This window comes from Chenopodium album, chromosome 3 (genome assembly GCF_948465745.1).
Source record: "Chenopodium album chromosome 3, dcCheAlbu1.1, whole genome shotgun sequence".
Lineage (NCBI taxonomy): Eukaryota > Viridiplantae > Streptophyta > Magnoliopsida > Caryophyllales > Amaranthaceae > Chenopodium > Chenopodium album.
This window is the reverse complement of record NC_137836.1, coordinates 79555785-79575861: the sequence shown is the minus strand read 5'-3', so window position 1 is coordinate 79575861 and position 20077 is coordinate 79555785. Positions and strand designations below refer to the sequence as shown.

General features: G+C 34.9%; 3 protein-coding genes across 3 annotated transcripts; 2 read left to right on the top strand and 1 right to left on the bottom strand.

The window, feature by feature from the left end:
* Positions 1–813: 813 nt before the first annotated feature.
* LOC145618536 (sm-like protein LSM1B) lies at positions 814–4148 on the top strand. Its single transcript, XM_081673310.1, has 5 exons — positions 814–1021; positions 2503–2571; positions 2663–2778; positions 2869–2931; positions 3654–4148. The coding sequence occupies exons 1-5, from the start codon at positions 961–963 to the stop codon at positions 3729–3731; spliced, it is 387 nt and encodes a 128-aa protein (XP_081529436.1). The 5' UTR covers positions 814–960; the 3' UTR covers positions 3732–4148.
* A 1054-nt stretch (positions 4149–5202) lies between these two features.
* On the top strand, positions 5203–10335 carry LOC145618525 (uncharacterized). Its single transcript, XM_081673299.1, has 5 exons — positions 5203–5536; positions 6506–7421; positions 8522–8617; positions 8741–8877; positions 9796–10335. Exons 1-5 carry the CDS (start codon positions 5340–5342, stop codon positions 9953–9955), a joined length of 1506 nt encoding a protein of 501 aa, XP_081529425.1. The 5' UTR covers positions 5203–5339; the 3' UTR covers positions 9956–10335.
* Positions 10336–15195: 4860 nt separating this feature from the next.
* On the bottom strand, positions 15196–17718 carry LOC145618515 (exocyst complex component EXO70A1-like). The gene has a single exon (XM_081673289.1). It carries the CDS (start codon positions 17537–17539, stop codon positions 15536–15538), a length of 2004 nt encoding a protein of 667 aa, XP_081529415.1. The 5' UTR covers positions 17540–17718; the 3' UTR covers positions 15196–15535.
* Positions 17719–20077: the final 2359 nt, after the last annotated feature.

Genomic DNA, 20077 nt, shown 5'->3' with positions numbered 1-20077 from the left:
AATTGTCAAGAATAAGTGACTATTGCCTGGTTTTCTAAAAATAAATGATGTTAGAGATATGAGATATCAGAAAATAAAATATATAGTAATGGCATACAGACATGAGAAAACAATTGTTCATACCATTCAAGTACTTAATACTACCACTTATTACATGTTTATAGCTCAAAGTACAAATAATCTACACTAATCTATTAAAAGGGGTTCCTAAGAACGTCCATGTGTCACGACCCCCCCCCCCCCTTTACTACGCCACATTATCCACTAAAATACTCATTATGCCACGTGGCTCTTCCTTCCATTTGTTTTTCATTATATATCATGCATTTATAATTAAAAAAAAAAAACAAGATTTGAACACACACCCTATACTTTTACAACTAAATATCTTACCACTAAGCTACGTGATTGAGAGTGAAGAATAGCTCAAGTGGTTAGAACTTCCCTCCCGATTTCAGGAGATTCTTGGATCAATTACGTGATTTTTCTGTAATCTTTTAAATACAAAATATTAATATTTAGCATAATCTTTTAAATACAAAATATTAATATTTAGCAAAAGACTATAACCCGAATATCGCCCGAGCCTAAAAACTAGTAAAACACTCAAAAGGTGTGTGTTGTTTGAGGATTGATGATTGTACATTCAAGTGCATAACATTTTTTCTCAAAGAGAGAATTAATTTAAAGAAATTTTGACTTATTTCAAATAGATTCTTAAAAAAAAAAAAAAAAAAAAAAAAAAAAAAAAAAAAAAAACCTTTGAATAAATTTTCCCAAACCCTCAACCAGGACAACCACCACTCCCCCTTTCCTTAAAAAAAAAAATAAAAATAAAAAAAGGAGTGTAGAAACGAAGAAATATTTGAGCTTTCAGTTCTAATTGTATTGTCTTCAAAGAAGAAAATTGAATTTCTGGGTTGAATTTGATTTCTGGGTTCAAACTAATTCTAGATTCAAATGTCGTGGGCCGGTCCTGAAGATCTGTATCTTTCAACTTCTCTCGCCAGTTATCTTGACAGTTTGTTCTCTTTCTCTCTCCTCATCTTTTAATCTTCTGTTGCAAAAGATCTCATTTCATTTGTAATTCTATTTAAAATTTCAATCGTTTTGTTTTCTAATTCATGTATGTTTCACTTTAAATCCCTTTACTTTACTTTCTGTTACATTGGGCTTCTGATTTTGTACTCTTGTTTGTTGATGATGGGATGTTTAGTTTGAGTTGAATTATTGGGCTTAAATTATTTTTATTTTTTATTTTAATTATTTGATGTGGGGTTGATTATGCTTGATTTGAGTTTAATTATTGGGCGTCATATTTTTTATGTGCTTTGTTAATGTATGTTATAGCTTCTTGTTGGTGGGTGCTGCTTTTTTGAGGTTGGAATTTGATTATTAGGTTTATGATTCTTGAGTTGGTTTGATGGGAAATTAGATAGAGTGAAGGTGGGAGTGAATAATTTGAAAGGGGGACAATTTGGTTTATGACTCAAGAGTACAATCAATAGAGTTGCCAAAGAAATTGAATTCATTCTTTGCCATCTGTTTTCCACACGTTGCCCGTTAGCCGTGACCCGTGGATTGTAAAGCTGATGGAACTATTTTTCAGTTCTGAGTTCTTGCTACAAATACTTAGTTGCCGAGGATTTGGCCATATTCAGACCTTTAATTCAATACTTTCATTGATGGACCTTGTCGAAATAGCTAGGGTTTTCACTTGATTTCTTTTCCATGCCTGATGATTTTAATGTTGTTTACTTAGGAATGCAAATTTATTTTAGGGTTTGGTTGAATACAAATCAATGGTGAAGGTTTTAGTGAGAGTTGACTTCCAAAGGAGACCTGATTTTCATGCTGTTCCAATTCATGGAAGTTTGTTCATTTACAAATGTGTGAGTGTTTAGTTGCAGAAGGACATGGGTCTTCTATTTTGATTTTTTTTGGTAAATGTTGGACATTTTGAGAGCCAAAGCCTTTTTTCCCTCTTTATGGGTTATCTTCTCTTTTCTTCCGAAGTATTTCAGTTCTAAAACCGGAGTCTTTCCCAGAAGCTACTAGTCATGTCTTGGAAGGTGCATCATATGAGACTGTACAGTATCTAAAAAAGCCAAGTTTGCTCAATCCTTCTGTTGTACATATCTGTTTTCTTTTCATGCACTAGGTGATAGAGGAATGGGTTCTAGATGGTTGCATCCCTATGTGGTGGTGGCTGTTTATGCTACAACAGGCTATCATATGGTATCCTATCATAGAAAATGTATGTGCTAAAGAGATTTTGGCCAAGAGACTTCGTGTATCATTTGGATGCTGCTATATCATGTTGGATTGTTGGTCATTTTTCAAGAGTAACCTTTTGTGTATACAAAAAATATCATTTCGGTGGAATGTGAACATAAAATATTTGTTGGTAGTTGCCTTCTTACTGTCAACCTGTTTGGGTTGCAGACTGTCGTAACTATAGTTATTTTTGTAGTAATATGTACTTTCTTCTATATCATACAGGAAAGATTCTTGTTTTACTACGAGATGGAAGGAAACTCTTAGGGACACTTTGTTCATTTGATCAATTCGGTACATTTCTGGCCTGGTTTTGTATTTTATTGATGAGTTCAGTTAAATTCCCTGATATCTAGCTGAGTACATTGTTATGACTTGATCGCAGCGAATGCTGTTCTTGAAGGTGCATGTGAAAGAGTCATTGTCGGTGACCTTTATTGCGACATCCCATTAGGTTTGTATGTAATCCGTGGGGAGAATGTGGTCTTGATTGGTGAGCTGGTATGTTGTATAATGGTCATTCTTATGCCTTCTCTTGTGTCCTTAATGTGCCTGATTTTCTGCTTGATATAATCAACATTGGATTTGTAGGATGCAGAAAAAGAAGATCTCCCCCCTCATATGTCACGTGTATCAGTTGCTGAGATCAGAAAGGTGGGTGCTTAAGAGGAAATGCTTACTGCTTGTTCTTCTTTCACTAAAATCACTTGTTTTGTGCATATATCAAGCATTTTTTAGCAAACACTGTACTGCCAGTCCATGCTGTGCACTTGTGCAGCGTGGTGTTTTCTATACTTATACTGCATCTGTATCTGCTATCTTTTTAATCATCTTTAAGACTATTAGACTTTGTGTCTCCTGATGTTTCTGAATAATCAATCCTGCTTTCCCCTTCATTTAATTTTTTTTTATCCTCATTTTCCAACTTCCTGAACTATAACGTAGTAGCTTTGGTACATTGGATTTTTTTTATGAGTGAGCAACTTTTTCATAGACCGTGAAGTTTAATCCTGCGTTGAAACAATGATAGAACTAATATTAGCTTGGGAGAAACTTTATTTCTAAGAAGAATGAATTACATGTTTGCAGAAGAATATGCTTACAAAGTTGTCCATAAAATATGAGCCTTATGTACGTGGTTCTGTTGTCATTGGATAATTTTGATTAAGTAGACTTGTGAATTCTGCTAAAACAATCGAAAATGCTTTTCTTGTCTTCATGCCATAATATGTGCATATTTGAGATGTTGAGTGGGTCATTCTATTTCTACTCATGCAATGACACTAGCTGTTTTATACTTTCCCATTGAGTAAACCATTTTTCTTTTTTTGGTCTTGTGGAGAACCTATTCAATTGTTCAACTTTTTCATTTGCAGGCACAAAAAGCAGAAAGGGATGCCTCTGATCTTAAAGGCCTAATAAGAAAGAGGATGGAGTTTCTCGATATGGACTGAAACGTGTGTATTGCTTGTGTTCAGAGAGTTGTTTTTCCTTGTCAACACCATGCCACATCGTCTGCTAGTCGGTCTGAATATTCAAAAGACCAAGATTTTGCAATGGATGATGTGCCACGGTATCAGCAAGCATTGTTGTTTAGATGCTAATCTGTACAAGGTTGTTGTGTAGAATTAACCATTATTAGTTGATGGCTGCTTTATATGGTCCTAAATTACCTCCTGGGAGTGTTTAAACTCCTGTTTTATTTCCGTGTTGGTTCATTTCTTCGATTTAATGAGCACAGATGAGTGCCTGAACCTTTGTTTAACCTTTTAGTATACTGGAGTAGGCTCTCATCTACTACTTCATACAATGTTGAATCGATCCGACTTGTGAAGAATTATACACTTTTGAAGATCTCAGTATTTTCAGTAGATTCAGCCATTTGATGAGCAGCAGAAAATGAAAATTTAAGTCATTTTAATTTTATTTTAGAGGCAATTGTCTAATTAAGTGTGGACTTGGGCCTGGGTCTGGGCCTGGGCCTGGACCTGGATTAGAGAGTACAATCCAGCTAACTCACACTAATTATAAAGCCCATCAAGTGGTTGATCCAGGCCCAATACGTTGAAGGATCTGACAGCACCGACAGTACGAGGATAATCCAAATGAATTAGTGCAAATTCACCCTTTCGTATATTTGACTTTCCTCTTGGCTTTATTTTCATCACTGAAATCGATAAGTCAAACTAGATTTGTATCATTAATCATTGTTAATTGTGATTTCGATATCTTTATTTTTATGTTATTGGTAGGTACAAAGTAAATAACTAGGGATAGCCGGATAGGTACCCAACACGTTTGGTTAATAACTTGAATTCGGCTAAAATAAAATAAACTACGTAACTGACTTTTGTGATTATTTTTTTGTAGTATGAAGATTTGAAACTCTTTCTTTAAATCCCTGCATCGTGTACCTTAATGAATACAAGAAAAGGTTCTTTCAAGAGAAGTTTTTATTCATGTGATATCTTTAAATGCACTTAACTCTAGACACACTCGAGTGTATGTAAGAATTCTTAATATGCGTACATCAAAATGATTTGATATTTATGTTGTACTACAAAACATAAAATTTGATTATAAACAAGGAACACTTATAAACAAGTCATTCATGAGACGACCACAAAATATTGTAACTTACTCAATAGATCAAGCTTGAACAAATTATCAAATTCTATTAAAAGCTCCAGCTTGTTCAAATTAAACAACTACGAACACAATATGATTGAGCTTAACTAGTTCACATCTCTAGTGTCCGATCCTCCTATTTGTTAGATACATATAAAATATATTTTTATAGTGGAGAAATTATTACTCCATCCTTTATTTTCTTCCTTAAAACCAGAAATTATTTATTTTCCTTTTTCCTTTTTAATATAATTTCTCATCATCTTAAATATTGACTAATTAATTAATCAATTAATTAAAAATATGAGAAACACAGGTCTTACTACTACTGCTACTAGTGTACTGTCCTCCATTTTTCCTCTCCAGTAGATCCACACCATCTTCTACTATCTTCTTCTCCATTTTCTCTCTCCTCTCCTCTCTTCTCCTCAACAATGGAGACGATGAAGTTCTTCGCAGCTTCATCAATGGCGATTTTGCTTATCTTATGCTTCCTTGCCGACATTGAAGCGTCGGTGCACCAATACAGAAGTCAGAAATTCGTTTCCAAAGGTAACTCGTTCGTTGTTTATGGCGGAAGTGAAGGAATCTACGCTCCTTCCAGTAGATATCCTGGTGATTCCTTTATTCGGTGAGTAATTCGCTTCATTTCTACGTCTTCTTCGATTTTTTTTTTAGTGATTTATGCTTAATTTAGCTGCTGATTTTGTGGAATTTGTCGGTTTAAGTTGTTGATTGTTGCTCAATTTGATTCTGTATTACTTGTGTGAAAAGTGTGGGATCTGATTGTATGATATTTGCTAGTTTGAAATCTAAATCTGCAAACTAGGTTTCGGAATTGCTGGAAATGTGCTAGTTTGAATTATAAATCTGCAAACTAGGTTTCGGAATTGCTGAAATTTGAAGCTCGTTTACTTAAATTGGCAACTTATGCTGTATATGAAGTGCTATTGGGAGAGAAGTTTGTGATCGGTGGAATTACTGGTATCCACCGTTTTTGAGGAAGCGGAATTGGAGGAGATTAGTTAAATTTATGCAAGTTATGATTCCTCGGTGGTGAAATTGACTAATTATAACCCTGAGATAGACAAAAAGGTTGAAATAATCGAGTTGTCGGTTTGGTATACTGAGGAGTGAGGCCTGCAGGAAGCAATGTATGGGAAGTCTTATGTACTGTATCGATGTATTGGTAATCTTGTGGGTGAACCAGAAATAAGCTCACTGCTTTTGTAGGAATTATGATCATGTATAAATTAGATCCAACCACCAAAAGGTATCATAGCTTGTGTTATGCTCTTCTTAGGATGAAATGAAATAATTGGTTACTTTTCATGACTTGGACTCAATTAATTGATTACAAGGAAACAGTAGTTTATGCATTTTTAAGAATTTGAGTGCTTCAAAATCTTGGATGAACAGTTAGTTCAATGATAACTGGTGTCAGTTCATGATATATCCCTGTTTTGTTATATGTTATTGTATCAATTGTATCTTTGTTTGAATGTAGACGGCTAAGTTTTAGAGTTTTATGTGTTGGTCATTAGTTGCTTTCTTAAAGGTTGATAAATATTCACTTTTTGTTTGTGGTTTCTGAATCCAGATTTGAGAAGATTACACTTCAAAGGCCCAAATCATCATCTAATTTTAGCTCAAGGGTCCATGCCATACTTTTTGAGGTGGAAGACAGAGAAACAATCGGTGGTTCTGCATACGGAGGCCAGAGAGCTGTTTGCTGCACCCAGGACCTTGCAAAACTTGGTGTTTGTAAACAGGGAGATCTAATTCATCGGCAATCCACAAAAAATCCTGGCTGGCCACAAGTTTCTGGTGTCTCATTTGAGGTTGATGAACTTGAAGCAACATTCACGTCTAGATCAATTCAGGTTACTAAAACTGGGATGTACAACTTATATTTTATCCATTGTGATCCGAGTCTTCAGGATGCGATTGTAGAGGGGAAAACAATTTGGAAAAACCCTAGTGGTTATCTACCAGGTCGAATGGCTCCACTCATGAAATTCTATGGGTATATGTCTCTTGCATTTGTAATTCTTGGGATCTTTTGGTTCAGTCAATATGCAAGATCTTGGAAAGAAATTATTCCCTTACAGAATTGTATAACATTAGTCATAACATTGGGCATGTTTGAGATGGCTTTCTGGTACTATGACTATGCTGAATTCAACAAAAGTGGAATAAGGCCTGTTGGGATGACTGTGTGGGCTGTTACCTTTGGCACAGTCAAGCGTACCGTTTCACGATTACTCATCCTGATGGTTTCGATGGGCTATGGAGTTGTTAGACCTACCCTTGGTGGTATCTCATCCAAAGTTACTATGCTTGGAGCAACTTTCTTTCTTGCATCTGAGGTCCTGGAATTGGTGGAAAATGTTGGTACCATCAGCGATCTTTCAGGAAAAGCTAGACTGTTTTTGGTTCTGCCAGTAGCTTTGTTGGATGCTTTCTTCATTTTGTGGATATTCAACTCCCTATCTGCTACTTTGAATAAGCTTCAGGTACTTGCTCCTTACAATTTGCTCATTGTTTAGTCGACTCAATTGAGTAAAATGATCTAGGCATAGTTGTTCAAGATCAAGACATATTTGGCATATTGCCTGCATTTTTCCAGATTGAGTAATGCAGTGTCTTGGACATGAGTACTCTGAAAATAACCATGCCCTTTTGACTTAATATGATATTTCAACTCTCTAAGGACAATAGTTACCATTTTATACCTTTGTCTGACCTACACAAAATATATTCCACACCTTTATTTTTGTATAAAACATTGGTTATACTTGAAACATAGTAGATGCATGAGTTAGTTGCTAGTAACACTGAGATCTTGATTTTTGTTTATGATCCTAATAATATTATAAAAATGTGGAAGTTGCAAGTGCAAAATCCCAATGTCACCAAGTTTCACAGATCACAAACCTATTTAGACATGATTCAGCATACTGTATTCAAAAGAAGTGCTTCCCCTGAAACTGCTTCCTCAATTAGTAGGAACTTTCTAAACGGAAGATTTTAGGTCAAGAAACATAGGTCAGTCTCATCTTCCTCTGATATATCAAATTCTACTTGGGCACTTTCTCCTTTCTGTGGGTGTTTAAGTGCTGTTAGCATGGATTTTGCGGGTGAGATCAGATGGGTTGAAATGCAGGGTGTGCATTGTTAATTATTCATTCATTTTTTAAAAGGCTCTGAGATCAGACAGAGAAACAGACTAACATTGAACAAACCCACTAATCTATCTTGTGCTTTGTTGCTCTTGCTTTATTCTAAGGAGCCCAACAAGAGCTGCCAATGATGAACACTTCTGGTGATTGGTATCAGATCTACAATATAAAGATGCAACTTCTTTTACAATGACATTTTAACACAAACCACTTTAGAGCGCTGATCAATGTAAAATCAAAATATCCTGAGCCATTTTTTTTCTTCTTGCTTAGGAGAGATTGCATAGCCAAATGATGACTTGATGAATATAGACTGTGACCCTGTTTGAACCATACGAAGTTTGTTTTATAATTCTGGGCTTGAACTTGTTTTCCCGGCAATCGTTTATGGTAGATACTCCGGATGATAGCTAATATTTTGCTGTTTCATTCAGGCTCGTCGGATGATGGCTAAATTGGATATCTATCGGAAGTTCACTAATGCTTTGGTAGTAGCTGTTATTTTGTCAGTTGGTTGGATATGCTATGAGGTATAGAGCTATTGTTACTTTTATGTATGCTAAATTGGATATGATTACTATGCCCAAATCTCATTAATTTTCTTCCATTGTGTTTAATTGTTCCTTTACAATCCCTTACTCTTCTGTATGCAGTTATATTTCAAGGCAAATGATACACATAATGAGCATTGGCAGAATGCATGGATTATTACAGCATTCTGGCAGGTTCTTTCCTTCTCTGTACTAACTGTGATCTGCATCCTCTGGGCGCCTTCCCAAAACTCAACAAGGTAAAAACCTGATTGTCATTGCATTTCATTTTCATCTAGCCCTGTAATTTCTTCATGACTTCACTTACTATCCTTTGATGTTGAAGCACGTTAATTAATTTCTGGAACTTTTGATGCCCCACAATTGAAATCTAAATACTACTTGGAGTCTTCTACCATTTGAGGCTTTTTGATTGGCTGTGTGCCTAATTTTTAGTGGTGTAATTTCTTCATGAATGTGAAGATTGTCTAGGTTGGGGGTAAATTCATAATGAGATATGACAGCAAATTATGAAATGTTATCTTTTACTTTGTATAATATATCTCTTGATCTGTGTGGCAAGGCCTGGAAGGGAATTGTTCACATTCTGTCAAAGCATTCAATTACTTAGTTGATTATCTCCCTTTATTTTTTCTTTTTCTTTTTTTTTTTTCTTTTTGAGGGAAAGATCATTCTTGGAAATTTATTATTGCAAATTAATCTCCGCTAAAGCAATAATACCTTGCCACCAAAAAAAAAGTCTGTACTGTCAGGTTTACCCCACCTTGCCACATTAATTGGGCTACAGTACTTCCTGCCTGTAAAACATGCGAAAAAAACCATCATCAATTAGCTTGTTTAATGAGATACTTTTGTGTGTCAATAAAAATGAGTTACTTTTGGGCCATCTTGGCTATAGGTAATTAGGATGGCATGGGCTCTACTCATCTCGTAGAGAACATGATGAAGTAGCTTGCTTCCGTTTTTGATATTATATTCCGTACAGCCTTTTTATTCTTGTTAGCAACTAGCTGTGGTGGTTGTGCGTTTCTCTGGGACATTGTTCACCTACTTGTGTAAACAACTGTATTCATCCTCTGATCTTTGCTTGTTTGTGGGTCTCTTCATTAAGACTTTGCTCCTAAGTAGGACTCATAGAATAGTTTTTTCTTCCACAGGTACGCTTATTCAGGAGATGAAGATTTTGATAAAGATGACACTCTGACTCTCATTAAGCCAGCCCCAATCCCTTCAAGTGATATGCGAACCGACCCCCATCCTTTGCAAGACAGCAATAAGCTGTCTAACGACGACTCAGAAGAAGAGAAGACTGCCTGATTTGTGTACTCCATAAAATTTTCACTACAAAAATTCAGTTTCCGCATCTTGCTATTTGAAGATACCAAATCCTGCCCCTCAAAAGAAATTATTTACAGGAGCGAATCGCAGAGGAGTATGGGAGCAAGCAAAGCAGCCTCATGTTGGGTTATTCTATTATTATAGTAGTTGTTAGTTTTACTGAAATTCATTAAGGATCAACCTAGCATTTGTTTAGTCTTTCTTTCAAAAAAAAAAACCTAGCATTTGTTTAGTCTGTACTTACTAGCTATAGTTATAGTGATTTGTTCTTTTTGATGCATATAAATTTTGTGACCATTCATGTCTTTCCTTCTATCTTTATCAAAATAACTTTTACCTGATTATGTTTCATTTGTTCATACCAGTCTGTACTTTGTGAGGTTAATGCTAAAATTGCCGGAAAATTGTTGATTAATATATGAATCTCAAATAATATGAACTGAATTTATATTGTATTAGTTCTAGCTCGAACTAGATGTGCTGCAATGACCAAAAATAAAAATAAAAAAATGCCATAATAGTTCTTAACATTAGCCTTCAGACCTAGTATGAATTTAAATATGTAAAAAGCCATGATAATTCTTAACCTTAGCCATGACAAAAATTATATACTACCTCAGATTTTTTTTATTTTTTTTTTTTAGTTGCAACTTTGAAAGATATGAAATACGTAGTATTAAAGTTGCAATTTTAAAAAATCGGGAGGTAGTATAAACTTTCTAGTAATTTCTAAACTGATCATTTAATTTGGAGAACTACTTGATTATTGAGATCTTCAACAAGACAACAAATCACATAAAATTGAGAGAAAATATCCCTTTCAGAATTTCAGATTATTATTATACAGTTTCTTAATATTTACTCATTCTTTTTGTTATTTTTCCCTTAGTTCACGCTATTTTCTTCCCACTGAACAATTAGCAAGATCATCAGATATTAATTACTCCCTCCGTTTCATAATGATGTTCCTGTTTCGTAAATCGATGCAAATTTTGACCCAACTTTGACCGTAAATATCTTTAATCTCACACTAGCAAAAATTATAAAAGTTAGATATTAATAATCTACTCACTAAGACGAATCAAACTAGATCCCACATGACTATATTTATTCTTATAGATTAAGAGAAATTTAGAAGATTCTCTCTTTCTTAAAAAAGTCAAAAAGTCAAAACAAGAACATCATTGTGGAACGGAGGGAGTATCCTGTAAAGCATCAAATTAATTGCTTAATTAGATTAATTAATAATAAGCCAATCAATTATATCAATTACTAATTAATAATCCAAGAGGCATCTGACGTGGAGCTCACATGAAATCCCATTTTGGCCGTTTGGACGGTATCCAAAATAAGATAAGCAATCTTCATGTCCCACTTTTGACCTTTTTACGGCTATAAATAATAATTTTATTATGTAACAAAAAAACTTTATTAATAATTTTTAAAATTAAGATATCATGTACATAGGCAGAGCTGGATCTCTCTGGTATATGACCATAGGTAAAGGTTGCTCCACGTCAGTGATAATGTCAGCCTAATTAGCTGGCTTAATTTTTTATTTTCTTACTAATGATTTAGATTAAGACTCTAACCACACATTAGGCAATAATATAGTTAAAGAGGACAAAATTATATTAGTGTTGAATACTTGAGCTATGCTTACACAAGCAAAGTATTGCACAAATGAATAAAAAAATTCAAATCTGAGACGCTTCACATATATTTATTTTATTTTAGATGATACGTAATTATGTTAATTGGACTCGATTTGAAAGTATTGCACAACTTTATATTAGATATATATGTTTATCATCCATTCACTCCCACCATTTTCATGAATTTCATCCTACCTTCTAGAGTTCTAGGTATGATTTTGTAAGAAGTAGTAATATTTATTATTCATGGTTATGTCCAACCTGATTATAATTTATTTATTTTTTATAAAAAAAATAATAATACAAAAGGCGAATGAGGTGGCTGTAGGTGGTGTATTGGGTTCAATCTCATATTTCCATGGATATCTATCATTCCTCAAGACTTTAACCAAAATATCTATGAAGTGGCATTCATATCGTACTGACTACAATGTAAATGACTAATGTAAATGACTACAAAACTAATGTAAATGACTACAATTCTACACCCGAGTGTATATAACATACTGGACCCCAATCCATACTACCGATTGTAGTTGGTAAAGCATAAAGAAAAGTTCTAAGCATATTCTTAGCAATGGTTTTGGTTCTGTTAATGAGTGATGTAAGGCTCCTGAGTGCTGACTTATGTTGCATAAGCCATTAAGCAACACGAATACAGGTAGTTAAAGTGACATATATCTCTAGTGCTTCTTCCATATCTTTCCCAGTTTTGCTCAAATTAAAATAGAATTTATATAATCTGAAATTGACACATTCGTTGCATATTATCCAACTTCTAATGATTCCAGAATAATCCAATGTCATGTGGCAATCTCTCAGTTTGCACCCAGATAACCGAACAAGTATGGCTTTTTTTTTTTTCCTTCTTCCTTATTTGTTTTTTTCCTTTCGTGCTTTTTTACTTTCTTTTTAAGGAGAAAAATAATAGAAAACGGGTAACTATTAATAATACAGTAATTCAACAAAAATCATGCTGCTTAAATACAAGTTCTTTTCTTAAATTAAAAAAAAAAAAAAAAAAAAAAAAAAAAAAAAAAAAAAAAAAAAAAAAAACTCGTATATATAATCAATAATAATGTAATCATTCTTTTTAAAAAAAAAATAAAAAATAATAATGTAATCATTCTAATCAAGTGTACTCTGTATAAAACTTTCTGAAATTCCAATCAATTTGATGATGATAAAAGTGGGATATAAATATGATGAAGTTGATATGAAACATTTTCCTCAAAGAAAAAAAAATTGAAAAAGATAGGAGTATGAAAGAATAGTTGGACTTGAAAACCATGAACTTCATTCAATCATTCATACATATCAAGTTGCTGACCCCACCCACATGACAAATTTCTCTTGTCCAATTTCAACAAAGGTCTATTTTCATTCAGGCAAAAAGACCAAATAGCCCCAATATTATCAGTACATATCTCAGACAGTAGTGCCACACTATAACACCAACTGTCTGAATGGAATAACTGATAACTATGCAACTAAAAAGTACGGAATACTATTTTGGGATGCCCCGAAATCAATGAAAACAATGCAAAGATAAAAAAAAAGCTTGGTGAATTTTTTCACCGATGACATAGCTCCTCGACATCTGTCTTTGGCTGAATCGCCTTGGCTGGGTTAACAAGTGATAAGGATCCTAGATATTCTCCTACAGTCTCCATCATCAACTATTCTTCCATCATAATCCTTATATTTCTCTAATAATATAATAATGGTTCAACATCTTAAACTACATTCAATTTTTGTTTTTAAGACAAAGCCTAACCTGAATATAATTATGGGAAGGAGGCAGCCAAAGCAATCATGTACTCCAGTAATGAAAGTGATGTAGAAGAGACCACTAACCAAAAAATTATGTTAAAGAAAACAAGGGGACCAAATAATAATGCAACCATATATCAAATAAGTAAATCACCAATAATAAGAATGAAATAATAGTCGTATTGAAAAACATCCAATAAAACGCCTCATAATATGAACAGAACAACATATTGTCTGGCAATTTTTAACAGTGCCGTCCGGATCAAGTTTTTTTTCATCAATTGAAATACGAAAATACATATCCGCAAGAATAAGCAAGATAGAATGGAAGCAGACCAATAACAGATTAAAAAACGACCAAAGTATTCCCCTAATCTCGTGAGTATACACTATTAAGTAGACTAAACCATACAGAAGTTAACATGAAAGCAAACTCAAAAACCATATCACAGGTAGCTTTACCTTCAGATTTCAGTCGAAGACAATTCAAAAAGACACAATATCACGGTAGCCCTATCTTCAGTTCTAAGTCCAAGACTTTACGAAAAGATGTTTATAGCACCTATACCCCCCTGGCCCCCTGCCATAACTCATAAGCATGTTTACTATTCAATTATTGAGACTTGAACAAGATTTTAAAGAAGAAAATCCAACTAAGTCAAGTCTTCTGAAAGGATGAAAAACGCCAATCAGACAAATGGATAAAACCCCTTTCCCCGGATTCAGCAATCAGCACACCACCGGCAAAAAGTTAATGTTTATACAAACACAGTAACAGCGGCAAGTCGGCAACTGTGGTAGCATATTAGGAAAACAAAAGAAGTCAAAGGTATTACAACCTCTGTCCACAATCTTAACAATGCAGTCATATAATTCGTATTTGGAATTCATAATGAAAGACTGAAAGGTATCACGTAGGTGCCAAGACTACTAACATTTAGTTAGTAAAAGTCTTGATGGTTGGTATCCAAGACCTAAGATAAAACCTCATCGACATCACTACCCTATGTGGCTCTCCGCTCTCCAGAGAGAGAGAGAGAGAGAGAGATATTAGTCCATGTATGGTTGTATGGATAGTTCAAGATTAGGTTACAGACCTAAAAAGTAGCATCATTATATGGGGTTGGAACAAAAAAGAAACATGGTCAATAATTTAAAGACGGAGAGCATTGGTTTTCAATGCACTCATGTTATTCTACTTCATTACATTTTGTCTTGACTCTTGAGAGAGGCACATCAACCACTAGTGAAGCATAAGATATTAAAAACCTATAGAACTCTAAACCCTGAAGGCAATAAATTAAAATACAGTTCAGATGATATGCAACGATGCAAGGACATCCATTTCACGGAAACTCCCTCGGAATTTCTAGCGATGGTCCCGTTATGTATACAATTTCAAGCTATGCTATCAAATCTCGCAGGCTAACAAAAAAATGAAGAATGAAAGATCTAAAAAACTTGTGAAACTGAAAGCTTCCTAACCACAACAAGTCATAGTGATGCTCTTTAAACACTAGGCAGAGGAAAATATGATTCAAATACATCTAAATTAAAGCAACTTCCTGCTGGGTCTCATTTGATGGTCCCCTTATGTATGCAATTTAAAGTTATGCTATCAAATCTTCTAGATCATAACCACACATAACCAAGAAAAGGAAAATTCCACAGTTTTATGAATGCTTACAATCGACCTAAGATTGTAGTGATACTCACTGAAAGTTAGCAGTATTTTCCAATTTATGCAAAGGGATAACATATAAATTCATTTAAAAATAGCAAAAGGACCCGTATAAAAGAATATTGCTTATAGATATTTGAAAACAAAAACACACGTTGAACAGTTTTCATATGAACAAAAATGAACCAAAAATCTAGGTTGTGGTGATACAAACAACATAAATGCTTACAGGACAGAAGCATTCAGACTCTGGCGATCCTGGAGGGCAAATTCTTCGATCTTTACCCACTTGCTTCATTACGATTCTTGATTAATCAACACGCGCTGCTTCAAGGAAAAAATATTCTACAGGAATCGTACTGGATCAAACAGAATGCCATCACCCAAAGGCTTCTTCAAAAAATTTAAAGAATGAATTCCTAGTCTTCTAGAGTCATAGTTGAACAATCATTATCCCTGTGACCTTTTTCTTAAATGTTGTGTAACTGGGTTACCCTCGAACAAATCCAATACAGCTGAATCTAAGTCTTCCCATGAGAACTTGATGTACTGCTCTGGATGCCTGCCACTCTCAATGTGGCTCCTAAACCGACCAAGGAAGGACCGATATGCAGGGAGCAACTTCTCTGCTATCGATATCCTAAGCTCCTCACGAAGCTGTGTATCGGGCACTAACCATGTGGCTTGTGTCCGATGAACCTCATCAAATATCGCATTAAATGACTTAAACCGCTCTCTCAACACACTCTTGGACACCCCAGAAGAGAAGCTCCCACTTACATGTAAACCCTCATCTCTCAAACAATGCAACACTTTCACCCAAGTAGCCCTTTGATAACTAGTAGCTGCAAGCCTAAATTTACCAGTTAACCTTTTCAAGTATTCATCCCCAATCAACGCCCTCAATTCGGGTGACCCTTTAATCTTTTGCACAATATAATGAACATTATTCATCATAAACAAATGAGCCAATGATGTATCTCTATAATGTTGTGATTTCCCTTCTAAATTAAATTCCAATATAACAATTATCCATATCAAATGCAAAGCTAAAGGAGTTCTCTCTTCCTCCAACTCCGAAAAGTCGAATTCAGGCACAGATAACTCCCCGGGATACCGTGACACACTCGAAGAAGGTCTTGACACAATCAATTCAATTAAAGTCTGCTTATAATCAGATATCAAACTAATGTAATTCATCACATACCTAGTCAATGGATGAATTGTCCCACCAGGTACCGGAACCCTAGAAGGTTCCCGAAGCACAGCATTCTCAAACTCCGACAATATCCCCCTCGCCGCCTCCGCTAACCTCGACAATATCTCAGCCGCCTGAACCCTAATTGACTCCGCCGTCTTCGACTCGAACACAACATCAATATCCGGCAGCAGCTCCGCCAATGCATCATGCAAATCAAGTATCTTGAACAATTTCTCCGGCGATCGCCGACTTATACTGATTGCCTCAGCAAAATTGAACAACTGCATTGCAGGACCTTTCACTGTTTCCAGAAAACAAGCTTCGGAATACGAAGACGAAGAAGCTGGTGAAGAACATGGAGCAGTAACAGTTGAAGAATTCAAGCTCTCAAAGATCTGCTCACTCAACCTCTTCTCAGAAGCAAACAGAGTTCGAATACAAACTTTTGCAGCTTTAATCCAACGCCGGATCTTGTTCTCGAGAGCATCCCACTCTAAGCGCTGGATATCTCCGATGCTAAGCTTTTCGATTCCGAGGCTTCGGAAGCTCGCATCGACGCTAGACTTTCTTACACTACCATACACTTGGATACACTCGCGGAGGTATCCGGCAGCGATCATTCGCTCCGCAATACTCCGGAGATCGGCGATCGCATCCGAAGGTATTAGATCAACCTCTCGGATACTAGTCGTCGATCTCATGCTTCTTCTCGAGGAGGAGGAAGTGGAACCGCCTCCTCTTTCTCCACCGCCGCTGCTGCCGCCTCCGTGACCACTGTCGAACCTCAAAATCTCTCTCTCCACCTCCTTATCCACTTCCTCCTCCTCGACCTCGGCAGCAGCGGCGGTGGAGAAGCTGTCGAAGTGGTCACGGGAGGAGGACTGAGAGTGAGACCGAGGCGTATCGACTAACAAAGAATCAGAATCAACAGCAGATGAATGCGAAAGCAAGATGTTCCGAAACTCGTCCTCTAACCTAGCCATGGCGATTTGGATAGTGTTCGGATTCCGGTCGCCGGCGCCGACGGTGGAGGAAGGAGATGAAATTGCGAGTGAATGAAGTGAGCGTTGGATCTCGTCTACAGCACGGAGGTAACGATCAACTTCATGGCGGTCGCCGGAGAAAATCATCTTATCACGAGCTTCTTCGGAAACAGTGGAATCCCATCGGAGAATGATCTTCTCCGCCGTCTCAACCACCTTCTCTTCGCCGGAGCCGCCATCTTCAGCTTCGCTTCGTAGCGGAGACTCCATTAACAAAGCTTCAAATTCTTCAAATCAAGGATTGATTGAAGAAGAAATTTGAGTTTGATTTCTGAAAATTTTGGAGAGAGAAAGAGGAGAAGAAGAAGGAGGAAGGTTTTTAGTAGTGAGGGGAGGAGAGAGAAAATAAATGAGAAGGGTGACAGTGTAATGGTGGTGATATGTTGGTTTTTTGTCTGAAGTTGTAAAATTTGGGGGTTTAGAAATGCTTTTTTTTTTTTTTTTTTTTTTTTTTTTTTTTTGTAAAAAGAAATGAAATTATTTTAGAAGGTTTAAAAAAATAAAAAGAAACAAAAAGAAAAAGTTTGACAAATAAAAAAATGGTGAATGTTGTCATAATTAAATTTAGTGAGAGGATATTCTGGCGAAGTTGGCGGCCCAAATTTCCAATTGGGTGGTAGAGTAATTATTTTTGTGTTGGATGGTTTCTATTACACTACCTTAATTGTATTACTCTAAAGTCTAAACTCCAGTTGTTTTTTTTTTTTTTTTTTTTTTGAAAAAAATGTGTTCATGTTTGATTCTTTCTATATCAATGTTGTATTGGGGATTTATGAAATACCTAAAAGGGGGTATGGATTCCCTTAGAAGACCGATCCGAAATGCAATACTTATACGGCCTAGACACTTACAAAATAACGAATCTCCGGTTTATCGGAGATTCACCTCCAACGATCAAGTTTAAAGTACCCCAAAACAAGTGCTATTGTACGTTAAATTGACTATTACTATAATTACTATATTAAATTAATGAAGTTTTAAAACTGGTGTGCAAGTTATATATATTTTTGAAACCATTATATAGACTACTTAAAGCAATAATAATGACTATGCATATTGAACAATACATGTTATGGAGTACAGCACTATATTTAATGATGGACTTTTGGACACGGACATGTAAGGATTCAAACTTGCTAGTTGTATGAGGATTTCAAAAGAATATAGATTATGAAGTATGTTCCAAATTCTACAAATTAGGTTATGATGATCACGAATGATGATGGATAATGCTTTCACAATATTAGCAATAACAACCAATATCTTGTGAGATCACGATCACAACTCACAAGATTGGGAAATAATGGTATATTTTCATCACTATAAGCCTATAATAAAGGATATTAGGATATAGCTAGAGAGGTAGATACTAGATAGTAGATTAGGTAAGGTATATATGGAAGAACAATCAAACAAAAGTAACGTATAGTAGTAGGACTAGTAGGAACTAGTAGTAATTACTAAAATGCCATTTACGCACCATGTCTCACAATCAAACTATTAAATCTTTGCTTGGATTTTTTTCTTCTTTTATCTTCATGCACTTTCGTGTTTCGTCACTAATATACATTAATATTGATGGATGAAGTTGATGGGAAATAGTTGTAATTTACCTATAATACAGGGTTTGGATTGAAATTTGCTACTTTAACTCATTTTTTAATCAACTAAACTTTGTTGATATTTCAATAACAAATCCAAGATGAAAAGTACATAATATAAGTTAAGCATAGTTTCAGATTAGAAAGACACTTCTAATAATTGATCCACCAGTACAAAATGAACATAATTTTTGAAAATATTATCCTTTTATTTACTTAACTAGTAAATAGGTACTCTTTTTGTGGTAAGAAAAGACGTAAATTAAGTATTTTAAGTTTCATTTACAATATAATTATATTTCTTGTCAAAAAAAAATACAATATAATTATATTTGTGTATTATTCTATCATTCTATGTATAATCGGTTATATACAGTTATACCTTATTTATGGTACTACCAATACTATTCATTTGACATGTATGTGGTCATAACTTTAGTTGTATCATGCAAGCTACGAAAGATTCTATTATATTTAAAGCAAATGGCATTGCACCTAAAATTATAACTACTTCTTATAACAACCTATAGGTTAGTTGTTGGAGGTCGTAATTTAAGCAAGTTGCCTCATCCGAAATGATCATTATCTGAGATTTTAAAAATTTATACTTAAACTACATATTGTTTAGATTATATTGACCAATATGAGTTAATGAATTGAAAAAAGGGGCAAACAAGCTAAGCTAAGCTAAGCTACAAGACAAGGTAAAGTCATACAACCACTATAAATAATTTTGTTGGTCCCAGTCATATCATTATCATTATAATTAATAACAACCCCTCTAAAAAGGTTATTAGTAATAAATACGATTTCATTGTGAGGGAAGAAAATAATGGTTCATCCATTATTTGCGTATATAAGTTGTGGAAGCTTTGGCTAGCGCTTTGTTTGGAAAATGATGGAGCCAATAAATGGATCTATTCTTAGAGTTTTTTCGGTTAGACTTTTTGTTCGTGAGGTAAATATGAAATCATCATTCAAATAGAAAGAACCCTTAAAATTAATGAAATACAATCGAACCTTAATCTTTACGTTTTTTTTTTTTTAATTCGGCATTCACGGGACAGACGTTTTGAGAGTGATGGGGAAAAGGATAAAGGATCTCTACCTTTTAAGTGGCCCTAGTGAAAATTAAACCTCCAACCTC

Coding starts and splice junctions, on each gene's coding strand:
- LOC145618525 (XM_081673299.1), top strand. CDS start 5,340: ATGGAGACGATGAAGTTCTTCGCAGCTTCATCAATGGCGATTTTGCTT. Junction 8,618..8,740: donor TTGGTTGGATATGCTATGAG/GTATAGAGCTAT, acceptor TTCTGTATGCAG/TTATATTTCAAGGCAAATGA. Junction 8,878..9,795: donor CCTTCCCAAAACTCAACAAG/GTAAAAACCTGA, acceptor TTTCTTCCACAG/GTACGCTTATTCAGGAGATG.
- LOC145618515 (XM_081673289.1), bottom strand. CDS start 17,539: ATGGAGTCTCCGCTACGAAGCGAAGCTGAAGATGGCGGCTCCGGCGAA.
- LOC145618536 (XM_081673310.1), top strand. CDS start 961: ATGTCGTGGGCCGGTCCTGAAGATCTGTATCTTTCAACTTCTCTCGCC. Junction 1,022..2,502: donor TCTCGCCAGTTATCTTGACA/GTTTGTTCTCTT, acceptor TATATCATACAG/GAAAGATTCTTGTTTTACTA. Junction 2,932..3,653: donor CAGTTGCTGAGATCAGAAAG/GTGGGTGCTTAA, acceptor TTTCATTTGCAG/GCACAAAAAGCAGAAAGGGA.